General features: G+C 66.4%; 9 protein-coding genes across 9 annotated transcripts; 3 read left to right on the top strand and 6 right to left on the bottom strand.

Annotated features, from left to right (window-relative positions):
* Positions 1 to 307: 307 nt before the first annotated feature.
* AMSG_05036 (50S ribosomal protein L13e) lies at positions 308 to 1,548 on the bottom strand. Its single transcript, XM_013902652.1, has 3 exons — positions 1,456 to 1,548; positions 1,178 to 1,238; positions 308 to 832 (listed from the first exon to the last, which is right to left on the bottom strand). Exons 1-3 carry the CDS (start codon positions 1,524 to 1,526, stop codon positions 323 to 325), a joined length of 642 nt encoding a protein of 213 aa, XP_013758106.1. The 5' UTR covers positions 1,527 to 1,548; the 3' UTR covers positions 308 to 322.
* Positions 1,549 to 2,372: 824 nt separating this feature from the next.
* AMSG_05034 (uncharacterized protein) lies at positions 2,373 to 3,418 on the bottom strand (the record flags this gene model as incomplete). Its single annotated transcript, XM_013902651.1, has 2 exons — positions 2,373 to 3,071; positions 3,397 to 3,418. 2 exons carry the CDS (start codon positions 3,416 to 3,418, stop codon positions 2,506 to 2,508), a joined length of 588 nt encoding a protein of 195 aa, XP_013758105.1. The 3' UTR covers positions 2,373 to 2,505.
* A 20-nt stretch (positions 3,419 to 3,438) lies between these two features.
* On the top strand, positions 3,439 to 4,175 carry AMSG_05033 (uncharacterized protein; the record flags this gene model as incomplete). Its single annotated transcript, XM_013902650.1, has 2 exons — positions 3,439 to 4,066; positions 4,114 to 4,175. 2 exons carry the CDS (start codon positions 3,439 to 3,441, stop codon positions 4,173 to 4,175), a joined length of 690 nt encoding a protein of 229 aa, XP_013758104.1.
* Positions 4,154 to 6,470, bottom strand: AMSG_05032 (myotubularin). The gene is made up of 2 exons (XM_013902649.1): positions 6,282 to 6,470; positions 4,154 to 6,150 (listed from the first exon to the last, which is right to left on the bottom strand). Exons 1-2 carry the CDS (start codon positions 6,387 to 6,389, stop codon positions 4,237 to 4,239), a joined length of 2,022 nt encoding a protein of 673 aa, XP_013758103.1. The 5' UTR covers positions 6,390 to 6,470; the 3' UTR covers positions 4,154 to 4,236.
* Positions 6,471 to 7,806: 1,336 nt separating this feature from the next.
* On the top strand, positions 7,807 to 9,030 carry AMSG_05030 (vesicular integral-membrane protein VIP36; the record flags this gene model as incomplete). Its single annotated transcript, XM_013902648.1, has 3 exons — positions 7,807 to 7,951; positions 8,148 to 8,761; positions 8,788 to 9,030. 3 exons carry the CDS (start codon positions 7,807 to 7,809, stop codon positions 9,028 to 9,030), a joined length of 1,002 nt encoding a protein of 333 aa, XP_013758102.1.
* A 100-nt stretch (positions 9,031 to 9,130) lies between these two features.
* On the bottom strand, positions 9,131 to 10,483 carry AMSG_05029 (tyrosine aminotransferase; the record flags this gene model as incomplete). Its single annotated transcript, XM_013902647.1, has 1 exon — positions 9,131 to 10,483. One exon carries the CDS (start codon positions 10,481 to 10,483, stop codon positions 9,131 to 9,133), a length of 1,353 nt encoding a protein of 450 aa, XP_013758101.1.
* A 287-nt stretch (positions 10,484 to 10,770) lies between these two features.
* On the top strand, positions 10,771 to 11,357 carry AMSG_05028 (uncharacterized protein; the record flags this gene model as incomplete). The annotated part of the gene is made up of 2 exons (XM_013902646.1): positions 10,771 to 10,807; positions 10,865 to 11,357. 2 exons carry the CDS (start codon positions 10,771 to 10,773, stop codon positions 11,095 to 11,097), a joined length of 270 nt encoding a protein of 89 aa, XP_013758100.1. The 3' UTR covers positions 11,098 to 11,357.
* Positions 11,123 to 14,422, bottom strand: AMSG_05027 (adenylate kinase; the record flags this gene model as incomplete). Its single annotated transcript, XM_013902645.1, has 1 exon — positions 11,123 to 14,422. The coding sequence occupies one exon, from the start codon at positions 14,420 to 14,422 to the stop codon at positions 11,123 to 11,125; it is 3,300 nt and encodes a 1,099-aa protein (XP_013758099.1).
* Positions 14,423 to 18,133: 3,711 nt separating this feature from the next.
* On the bottom strand, positions 18,134 to 19,689 carry AMSG_05025 (uncharacterized protein; the record flags this gene model as incomplete). The annotated part of the gene is made up of 2 exons (XM_013902644.1): positions 18,134 to 19,382; positions 19,685 to 19,689. 2 exons carry the CDS (start codon positions 19,687 to 19,689, stop codon positions 18,134 to 18,136), a joined length of 1,254 nt encoding a protein of 417 aa, XP_013758098.1.
* Positions 19,690 to 19,755: the final 66 nt, after the last annotated feature.

The raw sequence follows: 19,755 nt of genomic DNA, 5'->3' as shown, positions 1-19,755 counted from the left end.
CAAACTGCGCCAGCGCAGCCTCGACTTCGGCCGTCGCCGCCGATGTCGGGCTCCGGGTTCTCGGGCCTGTCGCCGATGCCGAACGTGGCGAGGCGGCCAGCGCCAGGAGCAGGAAGACCGCCCCGAGGAGGAGGGCGATGACTGACGCACCCGAGGTGAGGGCGTGGGCGAGGGATGGGCGGTGTGTGCGAACGGCGTGCATGGAGGGAGTTGAGTGCAAACCAAGTAGCGGGGACCGGGTGGGGGGGCGGGGGGGGGGGGGGGAAACGGTCACAATTCCGGGGGCACACGGCTACTGGCGAGATGATGATGGACACTTGGTTTACTTCTTCTTCGAAGCCTTGGCCTTGGCGGCCTTGTCGGCAGCGCGGCGGGCGCGGATGCCGTGCTGGCGCTGGTTCTTGCGCTCAATGCGGAGGGTCTTGTAAACCGAGAACTTGGTGTCCTCCTCGGTGATGGCACGCGGGGCCTCGTTAACCTTCTCGTCAACGACAGCCATCGGGTGCTTGCGCGGGGCGGTGGCGACATCGACCGAGGCGATGACGTCGGCCGGAGCGTCAGCAAGGCGACGGCCCTTGCCCGGGCGCGGGAAGACGATGACGCGCGACATGTACTCCTTGAGGCGGGCGACGTTGCGGTCGACGGACTCCTGCGACGAGTTCTTGCGGCGGAGGTCGACGGCGATGCCGATGGTGCGGGCGTAGTTGCGGTTGATGCCAGCGGTCTTCAGCTCGAGGAGCGAGAAGCCACGGCCAGCGCGGAGGCGGCGACCGTACTTGATCGTCTGGCAGTGCACAGCCGGGCGGAGGGCATCCATCGGGCGCGGCGCAATCTGTAAACATATACATAGTTTCGCGTGAGTCGGGGCTGGGTCGCACGTGCAGACCTGCGCCTCAGAGCAGCTGCCGTCCTGCTGTGGTTCGGGTCGGTGCCGACCGAGTCATACGCAGACAAAATTGCCGAAATCAATCCGTCACGTCCACGTCGGCCGACTGTGACTTGCGCCGGGCATAGGGGCGCCCGGTGCGGATGCAGAGCACGGGAGGGGGGCAAACAAACACCGGGCTCTACGCTTGTGCAGAGTAGGGGGATGTGTGCGCACAGAAGCACAAACGCGGGGGGCAGGAAGGGGGAGGGGGGTGGGGACGATGGCAGGGCAGGTGATGCTGGGACGTACGCGGGCAGCCTTAGCGAGGCGGTTGTTGCGGCGGCGCTTCTTGCGGCCGGGCTGGTTGAACCTGCGGTGTTGAGGAGGGCGGGCGGGTGTGAGTAGGGCGGGTTGGTGTGTGTGTGGAGGGGGTGAGGGTGGGGCGCGGGCCGACGAGGCGGTGCAAAAACGGAGCGCTCATCCGACAAAGCCCGACGGCGTGGCAGTGGGTGTATGCGGAGGGAAGCAGGTCGCCAGGGACCCGAGACCACGTAGGAAGGGGCTTGCACACTACACATGCTACGTACCAGGTGCGGACGCGGTTCTGCCAGTCCTTGTGGAAATGGGCATTCGGGACCTGGTTGTTGTGAGACACCATGGTGAGAAAAATGCGAGAGATCTGGCTGAACAATCGAGTGAGAAAACGATTTGCGCGAGCTCAACTCATTGCCGCTCGCTCCCCAACTCGAAACGAGTCTCCGAACGAGTGAGTCGGGGCGGGACGGTCAACCAGTGCGAGCTGCCCGACAAGCAGGTCCACCGCGAACGAGGAGCTAGTCACGGGCTATCATCGAGGGTGGTGCAGTAGCGATGGAGCTGGGCCATGTTGGTGCGGATGGCGCGGATGTAGGCGCACTTGATGGCCTCCAGGCGACCTTGATGCGCGGCGAGGAGGCGGACCTTGTCCTCGAGCTGGGCAAGGAGCTCGTCCGAGGCGCTGGCCAGCCTCCCGCGCATCTCGACAAAGTCACGGATCGCGCCGCAGGCCAGATTCTGCAGAATCTGTGCGAGCGCGTCCGAGCCCTCGATGGCGTCGGTTGAGCCGACGGCGGCAAGGAGCTCGGCCCGCGCGCTGTCGTCGTCATTGGCGGCTTCGGAAAGAACGCGCTCGGGTCGGGGCTCCATCGCCGGTGGCGGCGAGGCGAGGACACTCGGAACAGGTCCGGCGGAAGCGTTTGTTGACTCGGGACGCCCTTGGCTGAGCGGGCGTGGCGGATCCAGGACGGTGCTTTCGCAGGGATCGGCACTACAGGGAGCGGCTTGATCGGCGCCGCGATCAACCACGCGATCAACCGGAGAGACTCGCAGTTCACGGCCTTTCCGAAAGCGGCATCGGGGGTGATGGGAGGGCGGGCATGGGCATGGGGGGGATGGACGGGGTGCGGAAGGGGTGTGCGCGGGTGCTGGGTAAAGAAAGGCGAGCGGTGAGGCCCAGGCGCCGGGCTGGACGGGTGGTGGGTGTTCATCGGATGCAAGACGTTTCGCAGCGTGAGAGAGGAGAAAGAGAGGGATGGCAGCCACCAGCCGGCCAGCGCTTCGATCGTCGCCGGCGCGGGAGCAGCGATGTGGGTGTCAGCTCATGCGTCGTCGTCCGAGTCGTCGGGCACCTCGGGATTGGGCGAGTCGAGAGCGGGCGAAGTGTAGTTGGCAAAGATGGAGTACTGGTAGACGAGCTGAGGGATGAGTGGCTTGAAGCGGACGGGCTTGACGCCGACGAGGCCATCAAGCAAGTCTGCGTTCTCCGAAACAGTGGTACAAATGATCTTGCCACCTTCGACCACCATGCGGTTGATGACGTCTGCGTAGAGCTCCCAGACCTCGGCAGTGATGAAAGGCGGGTCAACAACGACGAAGTCGTACGTGTTGGTTAGCTTGGCAGGAAAGTCGTCAGGCTCGCGGTAGTCGTAGAACACAAACTGGTCGAGCTCGTCCCACTGGCGGTCGTAGTCGAAGAGCGTGGCACGGGCCTGGACCTCCTTGGGCAGCGAGAAGAAAACCGAGGGCGTGGAGAGGCAGGCGATGCGTGTGCCATGCGCCACTGCCTCGCCCACCAGCGTCTCGATGGTCAGCGCCGAGTACCAGTACTGATTAAAGTCTCCATTCTCCGGCGTCTTCCGGAGGAACCTGTTCTTCTTCTTCTTACCTGTCGACTCGGCCATCTCGGTGCGCTTGCGCGTGACACGGGTCGGGTTGGGTGGAAGAGAGCGAGGAGGGTGGGGGGGTGGCGGGGGGTGGCGGGGGTGGTGGGGGGGAAGGGGAAGGGGGGAGGAAGAGAGAGGCTCTGGCGAATCTTCCATTCACATGGAGCGGGTGTGGCAGGTGTCGGCGGCCAGCTGCCAGGCGACTGGTATCCCAAACTAGGTACGCGTCTCACACACACACTCTCTCTCCCTCTCTCTCTCTCGCAGAGGTGCAGGGGTTGCTCGTCGGATAGTCTTTCGCAGGCTACCGGTGGACGGGTAATGGACGTGAGGCGAGCGGCGGTGGCATGTGGTCTGTCGACGGCAAAGATGCTGGCGAGGACAGGCGCGGTGCGGGCCGAGGTCAAGGACGCTGTGGTCGACGCCCTGCTCGTGGGAAACAATGCGGTGCTGGAGGCGGTGAGCGCGCATCTCCCGCACAACTCACCGTTGGGTTGGCCGATGGAGGCCGGAGTGTTTGTGGAGATGGTGTTGCCTGTGGTGATGGCGGGCGGCCAGAGCGTGGGCTCGGGCACGGACGTGTGCGGCGCAGTCCACGAGCGCAACCACGCCCGGCCAGAAACAGACGCAGCTGACCCGATTGCGGCACCGGCAGATGGCGGCGCTAGCGCCCGCGCAGCGGTGGCGTGCGGACTCTCGACGGCAAAGCTGCTCTGGCGCCGTGGCAGCATCGATGCAGCCACCAAGAGCCGCGTCCTTGACGCACTCCTTGCGCCGCGGCTGGCGCCAGTGCTGCTCGAGGCACTGCTCGAGGGTATCCCATCGGTTGACCCGCTGGGCACGCCCATGGATCCAGAGTGGTTCATCGATGGGGTTATTCCGGCTGTTGATGCTGGAGATGCACCGCAGCGTGCGACGCGCGTGCATCCTGGTCGGTCTCGGACCACGTCGCGCAAGTCACGCAAGTCACGCAAGTCGCGCAGCCAGCGCAAGTCAAGTCTTGTGGCCAGCTCGAACTGGGCTGTGTGGTGGCGAAACGCAAAGGACGTGGCTACTCTGGTGTGGATCATTCTCATCGGCGGCATCTGGTTGTTCTTCCTCTTTAGCGTCACATTTGCTATGCTGCGCAGCGTTGCCCACAAAGTATGGTCCGCGTTCTGACGGCAGTCAGCCGAGAGGATCCGGCGGCGGTGACGCGTCGTCGAGATCAGAAAGCGCGGCGGAAGCAACGTACCGCATGTGCGGGTGCCATCGCATAAAGTACGCCTCCCACAAGTGGAGGCGGGTCAGCGAGGCGATAACGGGGAGGACACCTGGGTCTGGCGAGTAGTTCGGGTTGAGCCAGCGGGAACGGCGAGCGCTGTCAAAGAGGACTGCCCAAAGCGAGCTGGTGACTTCATCGACGCGATGGTCGAGCCGCTCCCGCGGGCAGTCAAAGAGAAAGGTACCGTACCTTCCCGAGTAGCGAGCATCGATGATGGCGATGAGCAAGGACTCGTTAAACTCAAAGGCGGAAGGCGCCTGAGACATGATTTGCCACACCGCGTCCAGGAATTGGACAAAGATCGGCGCCCGCTGGTCATCCTCATAGTCCGGACAGAGCTGACCGGCACGCCGTGCAAACCGGTAGCCAAACGAGCACCACTCCTTCTCGATGAGGACGGCAAACCCATCGAGCGTCCGGTAGTATGGGTCGAGGATCAGCTCGGCGAGCGCACACATCTGTGCAGTTCGGTCCCAGCCGTCAGAGCAGTGGACAACAACCGACTCTGCGGCACGGTCGACAAATTCGACAACAGCCAGCACCGCCGCCAGCAGCGTCCGCTGAAGCTCCAGCCAGCGGGTCGACTCGAGGGTGGAGAGCCACTTGGACTGAGCTGCGGGATCGCTCGAGCTCGGCTCGGCAACCAGATCTCGGAGCTTGCCCATCGACGAGCGGACGACGTGGATATTGCCAATGTCCATGTACGCCAGGTCGACCGAGTCGTAGTTGGCTACCCGCTCGTAGCCGGCACCCTTGACCGAGTTGCCGAGCGCGTTAGCCCGCGGTCGGGCGTCCAGAATGTGCAGCGTGCCCGACGCCGGGTTGGCGGCCTTGATGGCGTTGAGCAACTGCTCGTCGGCAGGCGATCGCCGGCCCGCGAGCCCAGTCAGCGGCTGTGCACAGCGCACAATAGCCGCTCCGGTCCGTGGATGGAGCCACGAGAGCGCAGGGAGCCGGTCCTTGGAACGGAACCGCGCCGCCTGCGTCACAAGCTCGTCGTCAACGCTCGCCGGGAATCCCAAGACCGGCGGATAGGTGGCACAGATGCGAAACAAGCTGTTTGCCTGGGACAACCGCCATAGGTGCGCAGTCGGGCTTGGCAGCTCGGGCATCGGCAGCTCGAGCGTCGGATGCGTGCCTGTCGACGATGAGCTGCCGGCAGAGGTTGTCACGCCCATTCGGGCAAACTCTGCAAACACGTCGTACTCCCACCGCCGCACCATGTGCGGCGCAAAGGCTAGGACCAGCGACGGTCCACGGAAGGCGTGTGCTGCGATGGCGGCCTCGACCTGGGCACACACCTCGTCGCCCGCAGCGCCAAAGGCAAACTCAAATACCCGCTTCTCCTTGGTAACCACCTGCAGTGTCGTCGCTCCGCGCCACGGCCGCGACTGCATGACCCGCTCGACACAGTTGAGCGAGAGCTTCTGCGGGAGAACACTCGGCAGCCAGCGCGCAGCCGCGCCCAGCGCCTCGACTGCCATCGCCGACGGCGTGAACGAGAGCGTGAACCGCGTCACCGCAAGCAAGCCCGCCACCGCATCGCCCAGCCCCCAAGCTGGTGACTGCAGCACAAGCTGCGCCCCATCGACCGCCACCACCAGCGCCTCGCGCAGCATTTCCGCGTGCTCAAACGCCGCTTGCGCCCGCGCCTCCACCTCGGCCGCCGACAGTCCACCGCCGCTATGCACGAGCCGCCCCTCCTCGCCAGGCTCCTTGCCGGACTCCCCGCCGCCGGCCGTGTGCAACGCCAGCGCAGGCGCATTCTCCTCACACTGCGCCGTATGCGCCTCCACCTCGTCAAACGGCAGCATGGCCTGTTGCCACCTTGACCGGGTGAGTGGTGTTCGCCCACGTCACACCCACATACCCACACACACATACACACACACATACACATACACACACACACACACACACACACACACACAAACACACACACACATACCCCACAATTTGTGCACTTTGCGCCCTGCATTTCGAGTGCCGCCGCGGGCGGGTCGGCAGTCGGGTCCATGGAGCGTGAAGCAACGAGGAGTGGTTGCAGTCGTTGCATCTGGCACACGTGCTGGTACCAGTCGTCGAGTCCTTCGACTGTCCTGGAGGTGGCCACTCTTGAGGCGTGACGCTCGAGGCAGCGGCGAACCGCCTGCGTTGATGGCACTACAGCGCCCGTGGTCGAGGAAGCGCCGGTGACCTAGGCGTCCGACGGTACGTCGCGGCCGCCCCCGGGTGGCGAGGCTGGGAGCGTCGCTCGAGTCGGCATGATCTTACGCAGGAGCTCCGAGATCTCCTCGCCAACCGTGCCGGCCTCGGGCTCGGCTGACGGCGCAGCAGCGTGCAGAAGCGCGGAAGGCTGAGACTCGATCGCCGGCGAAAGGAGCGCGGCCTTGGTACTTGCAGACGCTCGCGACGCGACCACTGCTTGAGCAGTGGACTGTGCTTCTTGCTCTGCAGCAGCAGCTCGTGATGCGGCAGCAGCGGCGTGATCGAAGGCGACTGCAGCAGCGTCGGCGGCGGCGGCCGGCTCGGCGGCGGTGGCGACGCGGAGAGCCTCCAGCACGTCCGGGTACCGGCTGACCAGGCTCAGGATGCTCGGATCCGGAAGCGGCAGGCGTGCCACAGTGGCACGACTCTGCTGCTCAGACTGCTCGGACTGCTCGGGCTTGACGCGTGGCTCGAGCTCCATGTCGGCCAGACCGTCGTTGGAGGGAGGATCGAGACGCGCAGGCGTGGTCCGGACCACCCGCAACCGCACGTTGCGGCCGACGTAGATTGCAGCCGAGGCCGGAACGATCTGGACCGGATTGTTCGGCGCGATGCGGCGGGCGGTGCTCGGCGGGGCGTCGATGGCGCCGAGCCGGGTCCCGTTGGTCGAGTCGAGGTCGACAAGCCAGACCGCAGGCAGCGAGCCAACAGCGACGCCGCTGCCGGCGCGTCCGCATGCATGGGCCTCGGCGTAGAGCAGACAGTGCCGCTTGGACACGCCGCGGCCGATTGCGCCCTTGAGCACCACTGCCGCCGACGACGACGAGCCGACCAGGCGGCTCTTCTGTCCAAGCGGTGTCCGCGACAGGAGCTCCGGCGGCGAGAGCTGGTAGACCTCGACGGCATACACTGCTTTGTCCGTCGACGACGCCAGGCTGGCCTTGGTGCCTGAAGCCGCGGCGCGGCGCATGTACACGGGAGATGAGTGTGAGTCACTCGTCCGTCCAAAGTAAGTGTCTGCGGCTTTGTCTGTCACCCGTCTGCGAGTGCGACTTGGCGGCCAATGTAAATGTGGGCGAGTCAGTGACAAGGCGACAACTCGGCAGTCGCTGGGCGGTCGGGGCGGGCACCAATCCCTGACGTCGGGAGGTTCCAGTTCAAAGGCGACGGGGCGGTGGCGGGGAGGAGGGCAACCGGGTGGAGGAGAAGGCGACACGGGTTTGCGGCCGCACCAGCTGTCTCTCACCAAGACTTAGTAGGACAGGATGCGGGGTGTGTGGGCAGCAGTGGTGGTGGTACTGGCGCTGGTGGCGTCATGCGCAGCGTTCTCCAACCCAAAGTGGACGACCAACCCCTCGGGCAACCGGTTCAAGAACGCAAAGTTCTCGTTTGCCGCCCCCTTCCAGTTTGGTACGCCAAGGGCCGGATAGAGGATGCAAGGGCGTGGTCTGGATGGGCCTAGGCTGGCGACATAGCGCTGGACTCGCTGGCCGGAGTGGCAGGACGGAGTGGCAGGGCGGGACAGCGCCGGGGCGAGGTCAGGCGACGAAAAAGAGACTCACTTGGCCGAGGCGGGGTGTGGCTGGCTGCGCTGCGGGCGAGACAGTGGCGGGCTCTGCCATCCCGCACTGGGAGTACGGCGGGTCGACGCTTGTGATGGACGATTTCGTGCGGCTGACGCCGGACCGGCAGAGCCGGTCAGGCTGGGTATACAACGTGGATCAGTGCTTTGTGCACAACTGGGAGGCCGAGGTGGCGTTCCGTCTCCACGGCTCGGGCGCGCGGGTGTATGGCGACGGGTTTGCGGTGTGGTATCGGGCGGAAAAGGCATCGCAGGTGCAGGGCGGCCCGGTTTTTGGCCTGGCCGACAAGTTCAAGGGCCTGGCGGTGTTTGTGGACACGTTTGACAACAACCAGGATCGGGCGAACCCGCTCATCCAGGTCATGGTGGGCGACGGGCGGACAGCTTACGACACGATGGATGGCACGCAGACGATGCTGGGCCAGTGCTCGGCTGACGTGCGCGGGACGGCGGAGCCTGTGCGGCTCCGCATCCGCTACGAGGCCGGCAACCTGGTCGTCCAGTACCAGCTGCAGCCCGAGACCGAGTGGAAGGCGTGCGTCGAGGTCCACAACGTCGATCTCCCGCTCGGATACCACTTTGGCCTCTCGGCCGCAACCGGCGACGTGGCCGACAACCACGACATCTACTCGTTTGGTGTGGCAACCTCGGCGGGCTCAACGAGCTGCAGTCGGGAGCCAGCCCGGACCGCGAGCCGCAGGTTCTGGGCTCGGGCGAGAACCTTGTCGAGGGCGGCAAGACCGGGCCGGCCATCCAGCGCCGCAACCGTGTGCGTGCGCTTGAGAGCCCGCCTTCGTCGTCGTCGTTTGGCTGGGTTGCTGCCATTCTCATTGTCCTCGTCCTCGTGGGTGGCGTCGTGGCCTACGTTGTGTATGCTCTGTCGAAGGACGACAAGAAGCGGTTCTAGCCGAGGGCACCAGAGCTGCAAGATAAATCGGTTGCGACGACGATGCTTTGAGAAGCGAGTGAGCTGGAAGAGAGAGGCTTGCTGCAGCGCAGACATTTACTTACTTGGCAGCAGCGTGGCGGGCGCAAAAGGCGGCAATGCGTGCGCAGGCCTCCTTGAGCTGCTCCGGTGGCGGGGCAAAGACGATGCGGAAAAAGTTGGGCGCGTTGAAGCACGAGCCGGGGAGGGCAAAGACCGACTCCTCATCGAGGAGGCCCTGGACAAAATGCATGTCGGTGGTGATCGAGTCGTCAAAGGCGTCAAAGTCGATGCGGGCCATGGTGTACATGGCGCCCTCGGGGACGGTGCAGGCGATGCCAGCGACCGAAGCGAGGGCGTCGAGGACAATGCGGGCGTTCGCCTCGAGCTTGGCATTGTTGGCCTCGTGATACTCGGTTGGAGTCTCGGTGAGGAGCGCGGGGATGACCGATTGGACGAGGGTGTTGGCGCCGAGGGTGATCTGGGCGAGCTGGTAGAGAGCCCGGCGGATGGGCTCTGCGCGGCCCTGGTAGTCGTAGACGCAGATCCAGCCGACACGCCAGCCGGGGACCATGAACCGCTTGGCGAGGCCAGAAATGGCAAAGATGGGCACCCGCGGACGGAGCTGGGCGAGGGCGAGGCTCTCGACGCCCTTGAACACCATGCCGTGGTAGATCTCGTCGGCGATGATCGGCAGGTTGTACTTGGCGGCGAGGTCGAGGATGTCCTCGAGATGCTCCCGCGGAAAGACCGAGCCGCACGGGTTGGACGGATTGTTGATGACAATGGCCCGAGTCCGCGGCGTGATGCGGGCCTCGAGCGCATCAAGCTTCACCAGCCATGAGTTGTCGGGATCAAGCGGGTACTCAACGTCGACGACGCCGCACGAGCGGGCGGCGGTGCCGTAGAGCGCAAAGCCCGGTGAAGGAACCAGAATCTCGTCGCCTTCGTTGCACAGAGCCTGGATGGCGAGGTAGATGGCGCCTGAGGCGCCGGATGCGATGACCACGTCGTTGGGCCGGAGCTCGTTGCCCACGTCCGGGTACGAGTATGCGGCAGCGATGGCAGCCCGGGCGTCGGGCGCCCCAGCAGAGTGGGTATACCCATTGTGGCTCTTGGCCTCAAAGTTGGTGAGCAAGGCGCTGGCCGACGGCGGCGGCGCAAAGTTGCCAAACTTGGTCGGGTCGCCGAGTGCCAGCACAATGTGCTCCTTCTCGGGATTGCCCGTCCGGTCGATGCGCTCGACGACGCCGCGGATCGGGTTGACTGTCCGCATGGAGGTGATCGACGGCTGCAGCGGAGCCGCAGGCGCGGACGCGGCACGAGCGGCCCACCGCATGGCCATGCCCACGGAGAGGGCGGCCGAGGCGAGGGCGGCGGCAACAGCGACGGCCGGCGACGACGAAGACGACGGGGCGGAGGCGGAAGACGACATGGGGGCAGTGGTACAGTGCAAGACGAAGGGTGCGAGGGAAGGTGTTGAGCGAGTGGGAGTGGGGTGCGGGGGAAGGTGGGGGTGGGAGGGCACGCGAGAGGGGGGGGGGGGGAGGAGGGGGAGGGGAAACGGTCACGACTCCGTCACGTGTTGGATCCGTGGCGAGAGCGGCGACATGAAGGCAGGCGTCGCCAGGCAAGCGAGTACTCGAGTCGAGCACCGGTGACCTGCAGTGGCCGACGGGGCGGTCTGGCATACCTGTCGTGGGCTCGCGTGAGTGTTCGACCATGGCAAGTGCGATGCAGGCGGCGCGGGCTGAGGTGCGTGCGCGGGGAGCGGGGCTGTGGTGGGCGCTGTCGCGCAGGATCCTGGTGGCGGCAGAGGTGGCGCCCGTCAACTCGGCTACGGTGCGGCGCAAGTGGCGGCGTGAGGCGGCCAAGACGGCGGCGGCGGTGGAGGAGGCGCTGGCCGACGACGGCGGGGGCGGGGTGGCAGCTGCGGCGGGAGTGCTCGACGAGGCCGAGGCCCGCGGCGCGTGGTACGAGAACGAGCTGCTCGAGTCTGCAGCACTGGCCAAGTACCGGGCGATGCGGCAGCGGTACGGGGCGTCGTGATGTGCGAGCCAGCAAAGTTGAGCGTTTACGCGACGATGCCGCGGGTGGCAAGGTCCGAGGTGACTGAGTGTGCGAGGGTGGCGGTGGGTGCGGCGCCGTTGACCTTAAGCACCGCGGCCGAGTTGGCAAGGGCGGCGAAGAGGGCCGGGAGCGCGGCGTGGTACTTGCGGAGCTGGGCGGCGTCAAAGGGCTCGGACGAGCGGAGCGCGGTAGCGGCGGCAGCCTTAGCGCGGACGTCGTCATCGGAGAGCTGGACGACGATGACGGCGTCGAGGTCAAAGCCTGCGGCGCGGAGCGCCGAGAGTGCGGCGACGTCTGCGGGGTAGCCGTCGAGCACAAAGCCGTTTTCGGCGTCGGGCGAGGCGAGCTTGGCAACAACGGCCTTGGCGAGGAGGTCGGCGGGATAGGCGCCCGAGGCGGCGTAGGGAGCGGCGGCGAGGCCGAGCGAAGTCGACGCGGTTATTTCCGCGGCGAGAACGGCGGCCGGCGAGACGCTAGCGAGCGAGAGCGCCGAGGCCAGGGCCGCGGCGAGGCGGTGGGTGCCTGCGTGCGGCGGGCCGACGACAAGCAGGCGGGCACCCGACGCCGACGACTCGGCAGCAGTGAGGGCCGCCTCGACAGTGTCGGCGACAGCGCCGGCGTCATGAGTGGCGTCGATGCGGACGAGAACCTTGGAAAAGTACGTCTCAAAGTCGACAGCACGGGCGCGATAGCGAAGCATGGCGGCCGAGTGGTCGTCGAGGTTACGGGCGTCGAGCTTGGCACGGCGGGCGAGCTGCGCATCCGAGCCGGTGAGAACGACGACCCGGTGCGGCCGGATGTCGAGCTGCGCGAGCTCGACAGCAGCGGCTTTGGTCTCGGGGTAGCCGTCGAGGACCCAGCCGGAGTTCGTGTCGGCGTCGGCAAGCCGCAGCTTGACGGCGGCAAGGAGGAGGTGGTCTGGAACAACCGGCGCATCGAGGTAAGCGTGTGCGGCGAGGCCGAGCTCGGACCCGGCAGCAGCCTGCTCTTCGAGGACGAGGCGCGGCGAGATGAGGCCGACGCCGAGCTTGTCTGCGAGAATGGCGGCCTGGGTGGTGGCGCCGGACGCCGGCGGGCCGACAACAAGGACTCGGAGTGCGCCGTCCTGGTAGAGCTGTGAGACTGACGACGGCGGGGGCGCGGCGTCGGGTGCAGACTGGGCGGCGGCGACGACCCGGGCGGCGACCTCGTCAGGCGAGCCCTCGCCGGCGACGTGGACGTAAAGGTCCGAATGAAAGTCGTGCGAGCCCTGCGAGTGCGAGGCGTAGTGCTGCAGGCGCGAGATGATAAACTCTTCGTCGTCCTCCTCAAACTCGGCGACGCGGTCGGCAACGTCTGCTGGCGGCGGAACAAGAGTCCGGTGATAGAGGATCATGGTCTCTGGGTCGACGACCCGGCCCTGCAGCCTAGTGCGCGCACAATCCTCGGAGACATCAAGGCAGATGTAGCGGTTGATGTCGACGCCGTCGTCGTGAAGCTGGGATGCCATCCACTCAGTCTCCGGAAAACCGTCGAGGACCCAGCCGACCGAGCCGGAGGCGATGTCTGACGCAGCAAGGCGCTGCTTGATGACGTCGAGGATAACGTCGTCGGGCATGCGGAGCGCGTCGATGTAAGGCTTGGCGCGTGCGCCGAGCGGCGTCTTGCGCTCGATCTCGGTGGCAAGCAGCGCATGCGGCTGGATGTGAACAAGGCCCTCAGAGGCCGCGAGGCGCGCAGCCTGGGTTGTCTTGCCCGAGCCCGGCCGGCCGACGATGCAGACTGCGAGCGGGGCACGGCGCGAGCGGTGGGTTTGCGGTGCCGGCGCCGCTGCAGCGGGCACCGCCGCTGCTGCCGGCTGGGCAGCTAAAGGCTCAGTTTCGGCAGGCGTGGCGCGGAGGTTGACCGGGCGAGTGCGACGTGGAACTCGCGGCGAGCGGAGACCGAGCGCGCCGGTGCCTTGGACTGGCACTTGGTGCGGGAGGAGCGCAGAGGAGCCAGCGGCGTCCGCTGCGGCTGCAGCCGGCTCGGCTGGCGAGATTGCGTGGGCAATGATAAGCTCAGCGACGTTGACCGCCGGACGGGTGGCGTCAAAGACAGTGAGCTTTGGCCCGAGGTTCTCGAGGAGGAGAGGGACGGTGGCGTCGTACGCGGCCCAACGGGCGGCAAGGACATCGGGTGCATACTGGCTGCGCGGACGGAGGCGGCGCGCAATGACGTCTGGCACAACGTCGCGGTGAGTGTGCCACTCCTTGCCGGTAAACGGGTCGACCTTGAGGTGCTCGAGGCGAGCGAGGGCGACATCGCGCGGGACGTCCAGAAAGTAGGCCCGGAGCGGGGCGAGGCCGGCATCGCCGAGGGCCTTGTACGCAAGCTCGTCAAGGTCTGTGCCCTCAAGGACCCAGCCGCGGCGCTGCGCGGCGGGCGCTGAGAGGGCCTCGACGACAGCCTCGGCTACTAGCTCGGCCGGGAGGACCGGGTCGTTGATGTGAGCCTCGGCCTTGTGCCCGAGCGGCGTCTCGCCGGAGACGGCAGCGCGGAGCAGCATACGCGGCGCAACATGGACGAGGTTGTAGCGGTCAGCGACAGCGGCGGCGGCGGTGGAGATGCCCGAGCCCGGCGGACCGAGGATAAGCAGCTGGAATCGTGAACGCGACTTTGAGGCGGCCGGGCGGCCGAGGGCGGCAAGCATGGCGTCGGCGGCGTCGTCGGCGTTGGCGTCGGCGTCGGCCAGCTCGACGGTCCGCAGCGTCGGAGCAAAGACAGCACGGAGGTGCGGAAGCGCACGGGCATAAGCGGCGAGCTGAGCCGGGTCGGAGGCGGTGTCGGGCGCGGCGTCGGCCGGGAGGACCAGCTCGAGGACGGTGTCCGGCAGCAGGCCTTGGGCCTGCATGGACAGCGCTTGCAGCCGCGAGAGCGGCGCGCCGTGGAGGACCCAGCCGCGCGCAGTCGGTGCCGGTGTACGGACGGCGGCGAGGGTGAGCTCGACAACGACCTGGTCCGGGACCTCGGCAAACGAGGCCGCAACGTCGGCGAGGTGGCCGGCCGACGCCAGGACCTGCGCCACGTCGACGTGAACCGCGCCGAGCGCAGCTGCCAGCCCAGCTGCAGCCGCGCCCGTTGCCGCGCAAGGCGCGCCGAGCACCACAATGCGCGGGACAGGCGCGGCGCCGAGGAACGTCGCCATGGCCCGCAGCGGGTCTGCAGGCTGCGTCTCGACAACGTGCCGAAGCATGCTGGCCAGGAGGCCGTACACATCGTGCTCGGCCGCATAAACGCCCGCCCGCTCAGCAAACGCCTGGTCGGCGCAAGCCACGTTCTCCATGAGGGGGGGTAGGGGGGTTGGGGGGTGGAGCAGTGTCACGGCTTGTATGAGGGAGGGAAGGGGAGGTGGAAGGGACGGGACCGTTGTGTACTTTGGCGCCGGCCACAAAATCGACCACCGATCGTGGTGCGGCGATCGGGTCGGCGTTGGATGTTTCGACGGCACCAGCCGCCAACAGCGCGCTGCACGGTAGCACGAACTAGAGCTGTGCCTGAGTGGGATGATGAGCATGGTTGCGGCCTGATTCCTCAAGTTTGCCCGAGCTGACGGCGGGGTGGGCAGACGGACAGACTCACGACGAGGGTTCAGTCAAAACGACAAACCTGCAACAATTTTTGGGCAATTAAACTTATATAAATATAGTATATGTGGATAGAATTATTTAGTATATCGTTCAATATTGATTTCTTTGAAAATTTCATTGTGACAAATGTAATTATATATTTGTTGGCCAAAAATGAACAGTTGTAGGTTTTCACATGTCTGCATGTAAAGCCTCAAAAATAGGCAGAACAGCTTGATCGCGTTTTTCTCCATCACCATCACCCTACTCTCCTTCATCTCCCGCTAGCCGGCCCTACTACATACTAGCTACCTATCGATACCACTTTCTTGCTTTCAAAGATCGAGTTTCGGCCAAAAGAGCCAGTTGATCTCGCGGCTCGGCGGTGCAGCTTGGCGCGACCACTCCTCCATCCCGCGCCACCGCCTCCAGCAACACGCCCCGTGGCACCACACCTCGCTCCCGCAGCCCCGCGCACCATGGCCAGCGCTAGCCCCGTGCTGGAGCTGCCGAGGCACCCGTTCTTTGCGCAGCTCGCGAGCCAGAAAGCTGCAGACGCCGACGTCAAGGCGTCTGGCCTCCTCGCGGCGACCGCGACGGGCACTGTCCTCACGTACACCTCGACGACCGGGGCGCTGCATTCTGTCGTGCCCGGCGGCGGGTCGGGCAAGCACTCGCTCTTCCCTCCCCTTGGGTGGACACCGCACGGGCTGGTCCTCGCGCCCGACGGTGAGCGTGCCGCGCTCTGGTCGCCGTCGGGCGCCGCAGCCGTCGACCTCGCCCGGCTCTCCGGCGAGAGCGACGGCGCGCTGCGGGCGACGGCAGTCGGCGCCGGCTTCCTGGCTCGGAGCCCGGCAGTCCGGATTGTCAGCGTCAGCTGGCACCCGCTTGTTCCTACCGTCCTCGCAATCCTCGCTTCAGACGGCATCGTCCGCATGTACGACGTTGCTGGTGAGCCGGACCTACCTGTGGCGTCGGCCCGAGTCACGCCCGCAGGCGCCCGCCCGGTCGGCTTTGCCTTTGGCCTCTCGCCGGCGTCGGCGCCGGCGACTCACGCGTGGGAGCCGTTCACTGTTTACGCGCTTACATCCCGTGGCAAGCTTCACGCCACTTGCCCGGTCCTCCCGCCGGGGGCGCCGTTGGCGTCCTCGCACGTTGCCGCCCTCCACGCCGCCACCTCGGCCGACCTCGCCGCCGCGTCGTCAACCATTGGGCCAGACTCGTACGCCTCTCGCGCCCAGATCAAGCTCCGGCTCGCCTGGCTGGAGGGCGTCGCCGGCCCGGCACTAGCCTCCACCTCCGCCGCGCCCGACGCTGCGCCTGCCGGCGAGACCTGGTTTGCCTCGCTCTCGCCAGACGCCCTCGTCGACGTTCCGCCGCTTGTCCAGGGTCCGCTCTACACTTTACCCGACGGCGCCGGTGCTTCGCTGTGCGTTCTTGCCGGTGCGCCGCCAGTCATCGCTCTTGGCACGCTCACGGGGCTCGTCCACTTTGTGACGCTCGAAGAATACGTCGCACCGGCGTGGTGGGCGTCCCAGGAGACGGTTCGCGCTGCCTCAGTCGCTGTCAGCGCCCGCTCGCCGTCGCCGCACCACCGCAGCCGCGGCTCGTACGAATCGGCGGCCGACCCACCGCTGGCTGCCGACATTCCGCCGCCACCGTCGGCGCTTGTCGCGGCCGCAGATTTGCAGTGCGGCGCTGACAACCGCCTGTTTATGCTGGCGCGGTCACCGGCTGCGCCTGGGCGGCTCTTTGCCGCCTACACCGGCGGAGCCGTCGCGCTCGCGCTCCCGTGGCTCGCGCCGCTGGTGGCGTACTGCGCCTCGCCCGACGCTGGCCTCAGCCTCCCGCTCCCCGCCACTGTCGTGCACGACATGCTCACAACTGCGCCGCTAGCGCCAACGGCGTCAGCACCGCCGGCGGTCCCGGTTGTTGGCCTCGCGGTTATCGCCACGCCCGCCGCCGGCTACGGCGTTGTCATGCTCACCGGCGCGCTGCGCGTGTTTGTTGAGCCGCTCGACTTGCTCAAGCCCGGTCCGGCAGCAACAAGCCGACTGGACAGCACTGGCCTCACTGCTGCTGCTCCGCACGCCGTCCTTCCCGAGCTCGCACTCGGCGTCACCGTCCCGCAGCTTGCGCTCCCGGCGTCCGACCCGGTCACCTTTCCGGATGCGCTTAATGAGACAACGTTGCTCCACTTTATGGCGCTGGCCAAGTCCATCAAGGACGATCAGATCGAGCCGTTTCATCTCATGCACGCCGCCATTGCGCAACGGCTGAAGCTGCTGCAGTCGATGCAGGAGGTTCACGACCGCGAGCTGGCCGCTGCGCAAGCGCACTACGACGAGCTCGCAGCCAACTCGGGCCGCCTCGCCGAGCGGGTGGCGCAAGCAGTCGCTTATCAGGCCAACTTGAGCGCGCGCCTCGCGCTTGTCCTGCAAATCATCAACGAGTGGCAGCCGTCACTCTCGGCGGCCGAGCGCAAACATCACGCCATGCTTGGCCGGCTCAAGCAAGTTGTGGCAGAGTACAACGATCGGCTCGCCCATCTGTCTGGGCGCGCCGCTGCGCTCGACGCCTCGCGGCTCTCTGGCATCTCTACCGCTGTCGTCCAGATCGCGACTCAGCTCGTGGCCGTCGCCACCGACCTCGACGCCAAGCATGCCCCCATCATCCACGCACTCCGGGCTGCTGCCACAGAGCTCACCGCGCTTGCCGACGAAATGACTGCCGTGGCGACACCTCCCAAGGGCACGGCCACGCCCGGCGTCCACAAGGACGCCACCGCGCTCACCCGCGCGCTCGCCGCCGCCGGTAGTCTAACTGCTGCCGCCGAGCCGGCCTCGTCAGCGACTGCCCTATGCCAAGCGCTTGTCCAGCTGGTGGCCAGCGAGCCAAATCCAGTGCGTCGTGCCAGCCTCGATACACATCGGGTCGAGCTCGAGACGCTTGCCGCTCGCCCCGCGCCGCCGGCCGACCTGGCCCGGTTTGCCAAGACCCTCGTGCCCGAGCTCATTGCGTTGGCTCCAAACATCCGAGCGTGGACAGCGGCGCTTCACACTTGCTGCCAGAATGTCAGCGCTGTCATCAACAAGCTCGGCGAACTCGTGTACAGCGCCAAATTCCGACCCGAGTCGCGGAGTGATGCGGCCGAGCTCGAGGCGCTGGTTGAGCGGCTCGAGCTCGCGCGCATCGTGCTTGCGGGCGACGTTCTAGCTGCTATCGGCTCGCTGGAGGCCGTAGCAGCTCAGGAAGCCGAAGCCGAAGCGCCAGTCTCGGCAGCGCAGCTCGCGCAGATCAAGGCGCACTTGCAGACGCTCTCCGCCGTTCCGCGGCTGGTCGACCAGGTGGCGCGTGTGGAGGCCAAGATCCGGCAGCTTGGGTGAGAGCGGAGAAAGAGGGGTTGTTTACGATAAAGGCAACACAAGTTACTCGTCGGCCGGGGCCGAGGTGGTGGTGGTAGTGGTGGTGGCAGCGTCGTCGTTGGCGGGCTGCGGGGCGTCGCCCTCGGCATGGTCCGAGCCAGGGCCGTCCTCGTGGCGGCGCTGCGAGTAGACGCGGGAGGTCTTGGTGTTGAGGACCTTCTCGCCACGAGCCTCGCGCTCAGCACGCTCGCGAGCCTTGGCCTCGAGAACAGCGCGCTCGTCACGCGGCTTGGCGGCGCCAAACGGATTGCTCTTGGCCTTCTTGTAGTCGGCCGGCGGCGGGACGACGTTGTCCTTGGGCAGCGGCTTGGTGCGCGGGGCAAGCTGGAGGCGCTTGCGCTCGCCGCCCGACGGGCGCGAGCCAAAGCCGCCACGGTCGCCGCCACGACGGTCAAAGCCACCGCGGTCAAAGCCACCGCGGTCAAAGCCGCGATCGCCGCGGTCGCCGCGGTCACCGCGATCGCCGCCGCGATCAAACCCGCGGTCGCCCGCCGGGCGGGACCGCGGCGCCGAGCGCCAGTCCGACGACATCTCCGTCCGCGCCTGGTACCGGCGGCGGTCCTGCTCGCGGATCTCGGCAAGATCGATCTTCAGCGAGCGGCCACGCATCGGCTCGCCCGAGAGCTGGACAGCCTTGACGAGGTCGTCGCGTGACTCAAACTCGACGTAGCCAAAGCCCTTGATGCGGTCCTCAACGTGGTCGCGCGGGAGCGCCACCGAAATCGGGCGGGTTCCGGCGTCCTCGAAGAATGCGCGCACATCCTGCTCCTCACAGTAGTAATCCAGGTTGCCCACGTAGATCTTGAACGGCGGCTCGTGCGGGCAGTCGTCCGGGTTGACCAGGTTGCGGAACCGGTCGCCGTCGTCCTCGCCGCCGCCACGGCGGTATCCGCCGCCAAACCCGCCGTCACGGTCGCCGCCACGGTCGCCGCCGTACCCGCCGCGGTCACCGCCGTAACCTCCGCGGTCGCCGCCACGGCCGCCGCCGTACCCGCCGCGGTCGCCGCCGCGGCCGCCGCCGTACCCGCCGCGGTCGCCGCCACGGTCGCCGCCATAGCCGCCGCGGTCGCCGCCACGGTCGCCACCACGGTCGCCGCCATAGCCTCCACGGTCGCCGCCACGGTCGCCACCGTAGCCGCCACGGTCGCCACCGTAGCCACCACGGTCGCCACCGTAGCCGCCGCGGTCGCCGCCGGTCGGGCCGCGCGGAATGTCGTTGTCAATGGGCGAGTCGCCCCAGACCCGTTGTCGTCTGGAGCGGAGAGAGGGGGGGGGGGGGGGGGGCTTAGTGGGTTGTATTCCGAACACTGATGTGATTCGATGGCCTTCTTTGCTTAAATCACTGAGTTAGTTGCAACATTCGCACTCAAGTTTCTTGGCTCCCTTTTGCGGTTTAATGACAGGCTTGTTAATGGTGTTGTCAAAGGAGGGAGCCTTCACTACTTTGATTTGTAGCTTTTTCGAGCATCTTCTAGATTTGGTGTTAACTATTCTCATCGTTTTGTGGTAAATCATGGAATAGAGGGAGTTCTAAAAAAAGCGCAAATAGAGAACTTCATGGTATGGATGCAAGATTCTGGCAAACCGACTCTTATTTAAAGATTGATCATTTGGAGTCGTTTGGC

The sequence above is a fragment of the Thecamonas trahens genome, assembly GCF_000142905.1.
Source record: "Thecamonas trahens ATCC 50062 unplaced genomic scaffold supercont1.21, whole genome shotgun sequence".
NCBI lineage: Eukaryota > Apusomonadida > Apusomonadidae > Thecamonas > Thecamonas trahens.
Note: the sequence above shows the minus strand (reverse complement) of the source record. Positions and strands in the feature narration are given on the sequence as shown.

What these genes read in the sequence shown, in the direction of transcription:
- AMSG_05032 (XM_013902649.1), bottom strand. Translation starts at nt 6,389, where the DNA reads ATGCAACGACTGCAACCACTCCTCGTTGCTTCACGCTCCATGGACCCG. An exon ending in CAAAGTGCACAAATTGTGGG is followed by an intron (nt 6,151 to 6,281) that starts GTATGTGTGTGT and finishes AGGTGGCAACAG; the next exon opens with GCCATGCTGCCGTTTGACGA.
- AMSG_05036 (XM_013902652.1), bottom strand. Translation starts at nt 1,526, where the DNA reads ATGGTGTCTCACAACAACCAGGTCCCGAATGCCCATTTCCACAAGGAC. An exon ending in CAGAACCGCGTCCGCACCTG is followed by an intron (nt 1,239 to 1,455) that starts GTACGTAGCATG and finishes TCAACACCGCAG; the next exon opens with GTTCAACCAGCCCGGCCGCA. An exon ending in GCCTCGCTAAGGCTGCCCGC is followed by an intron (nt 833 to 1,177) that starts GTACGTCCCAGC and finishes ATATGTTTACAG; the next exon opens with ATTGCGCCGCGCCCGATGGA.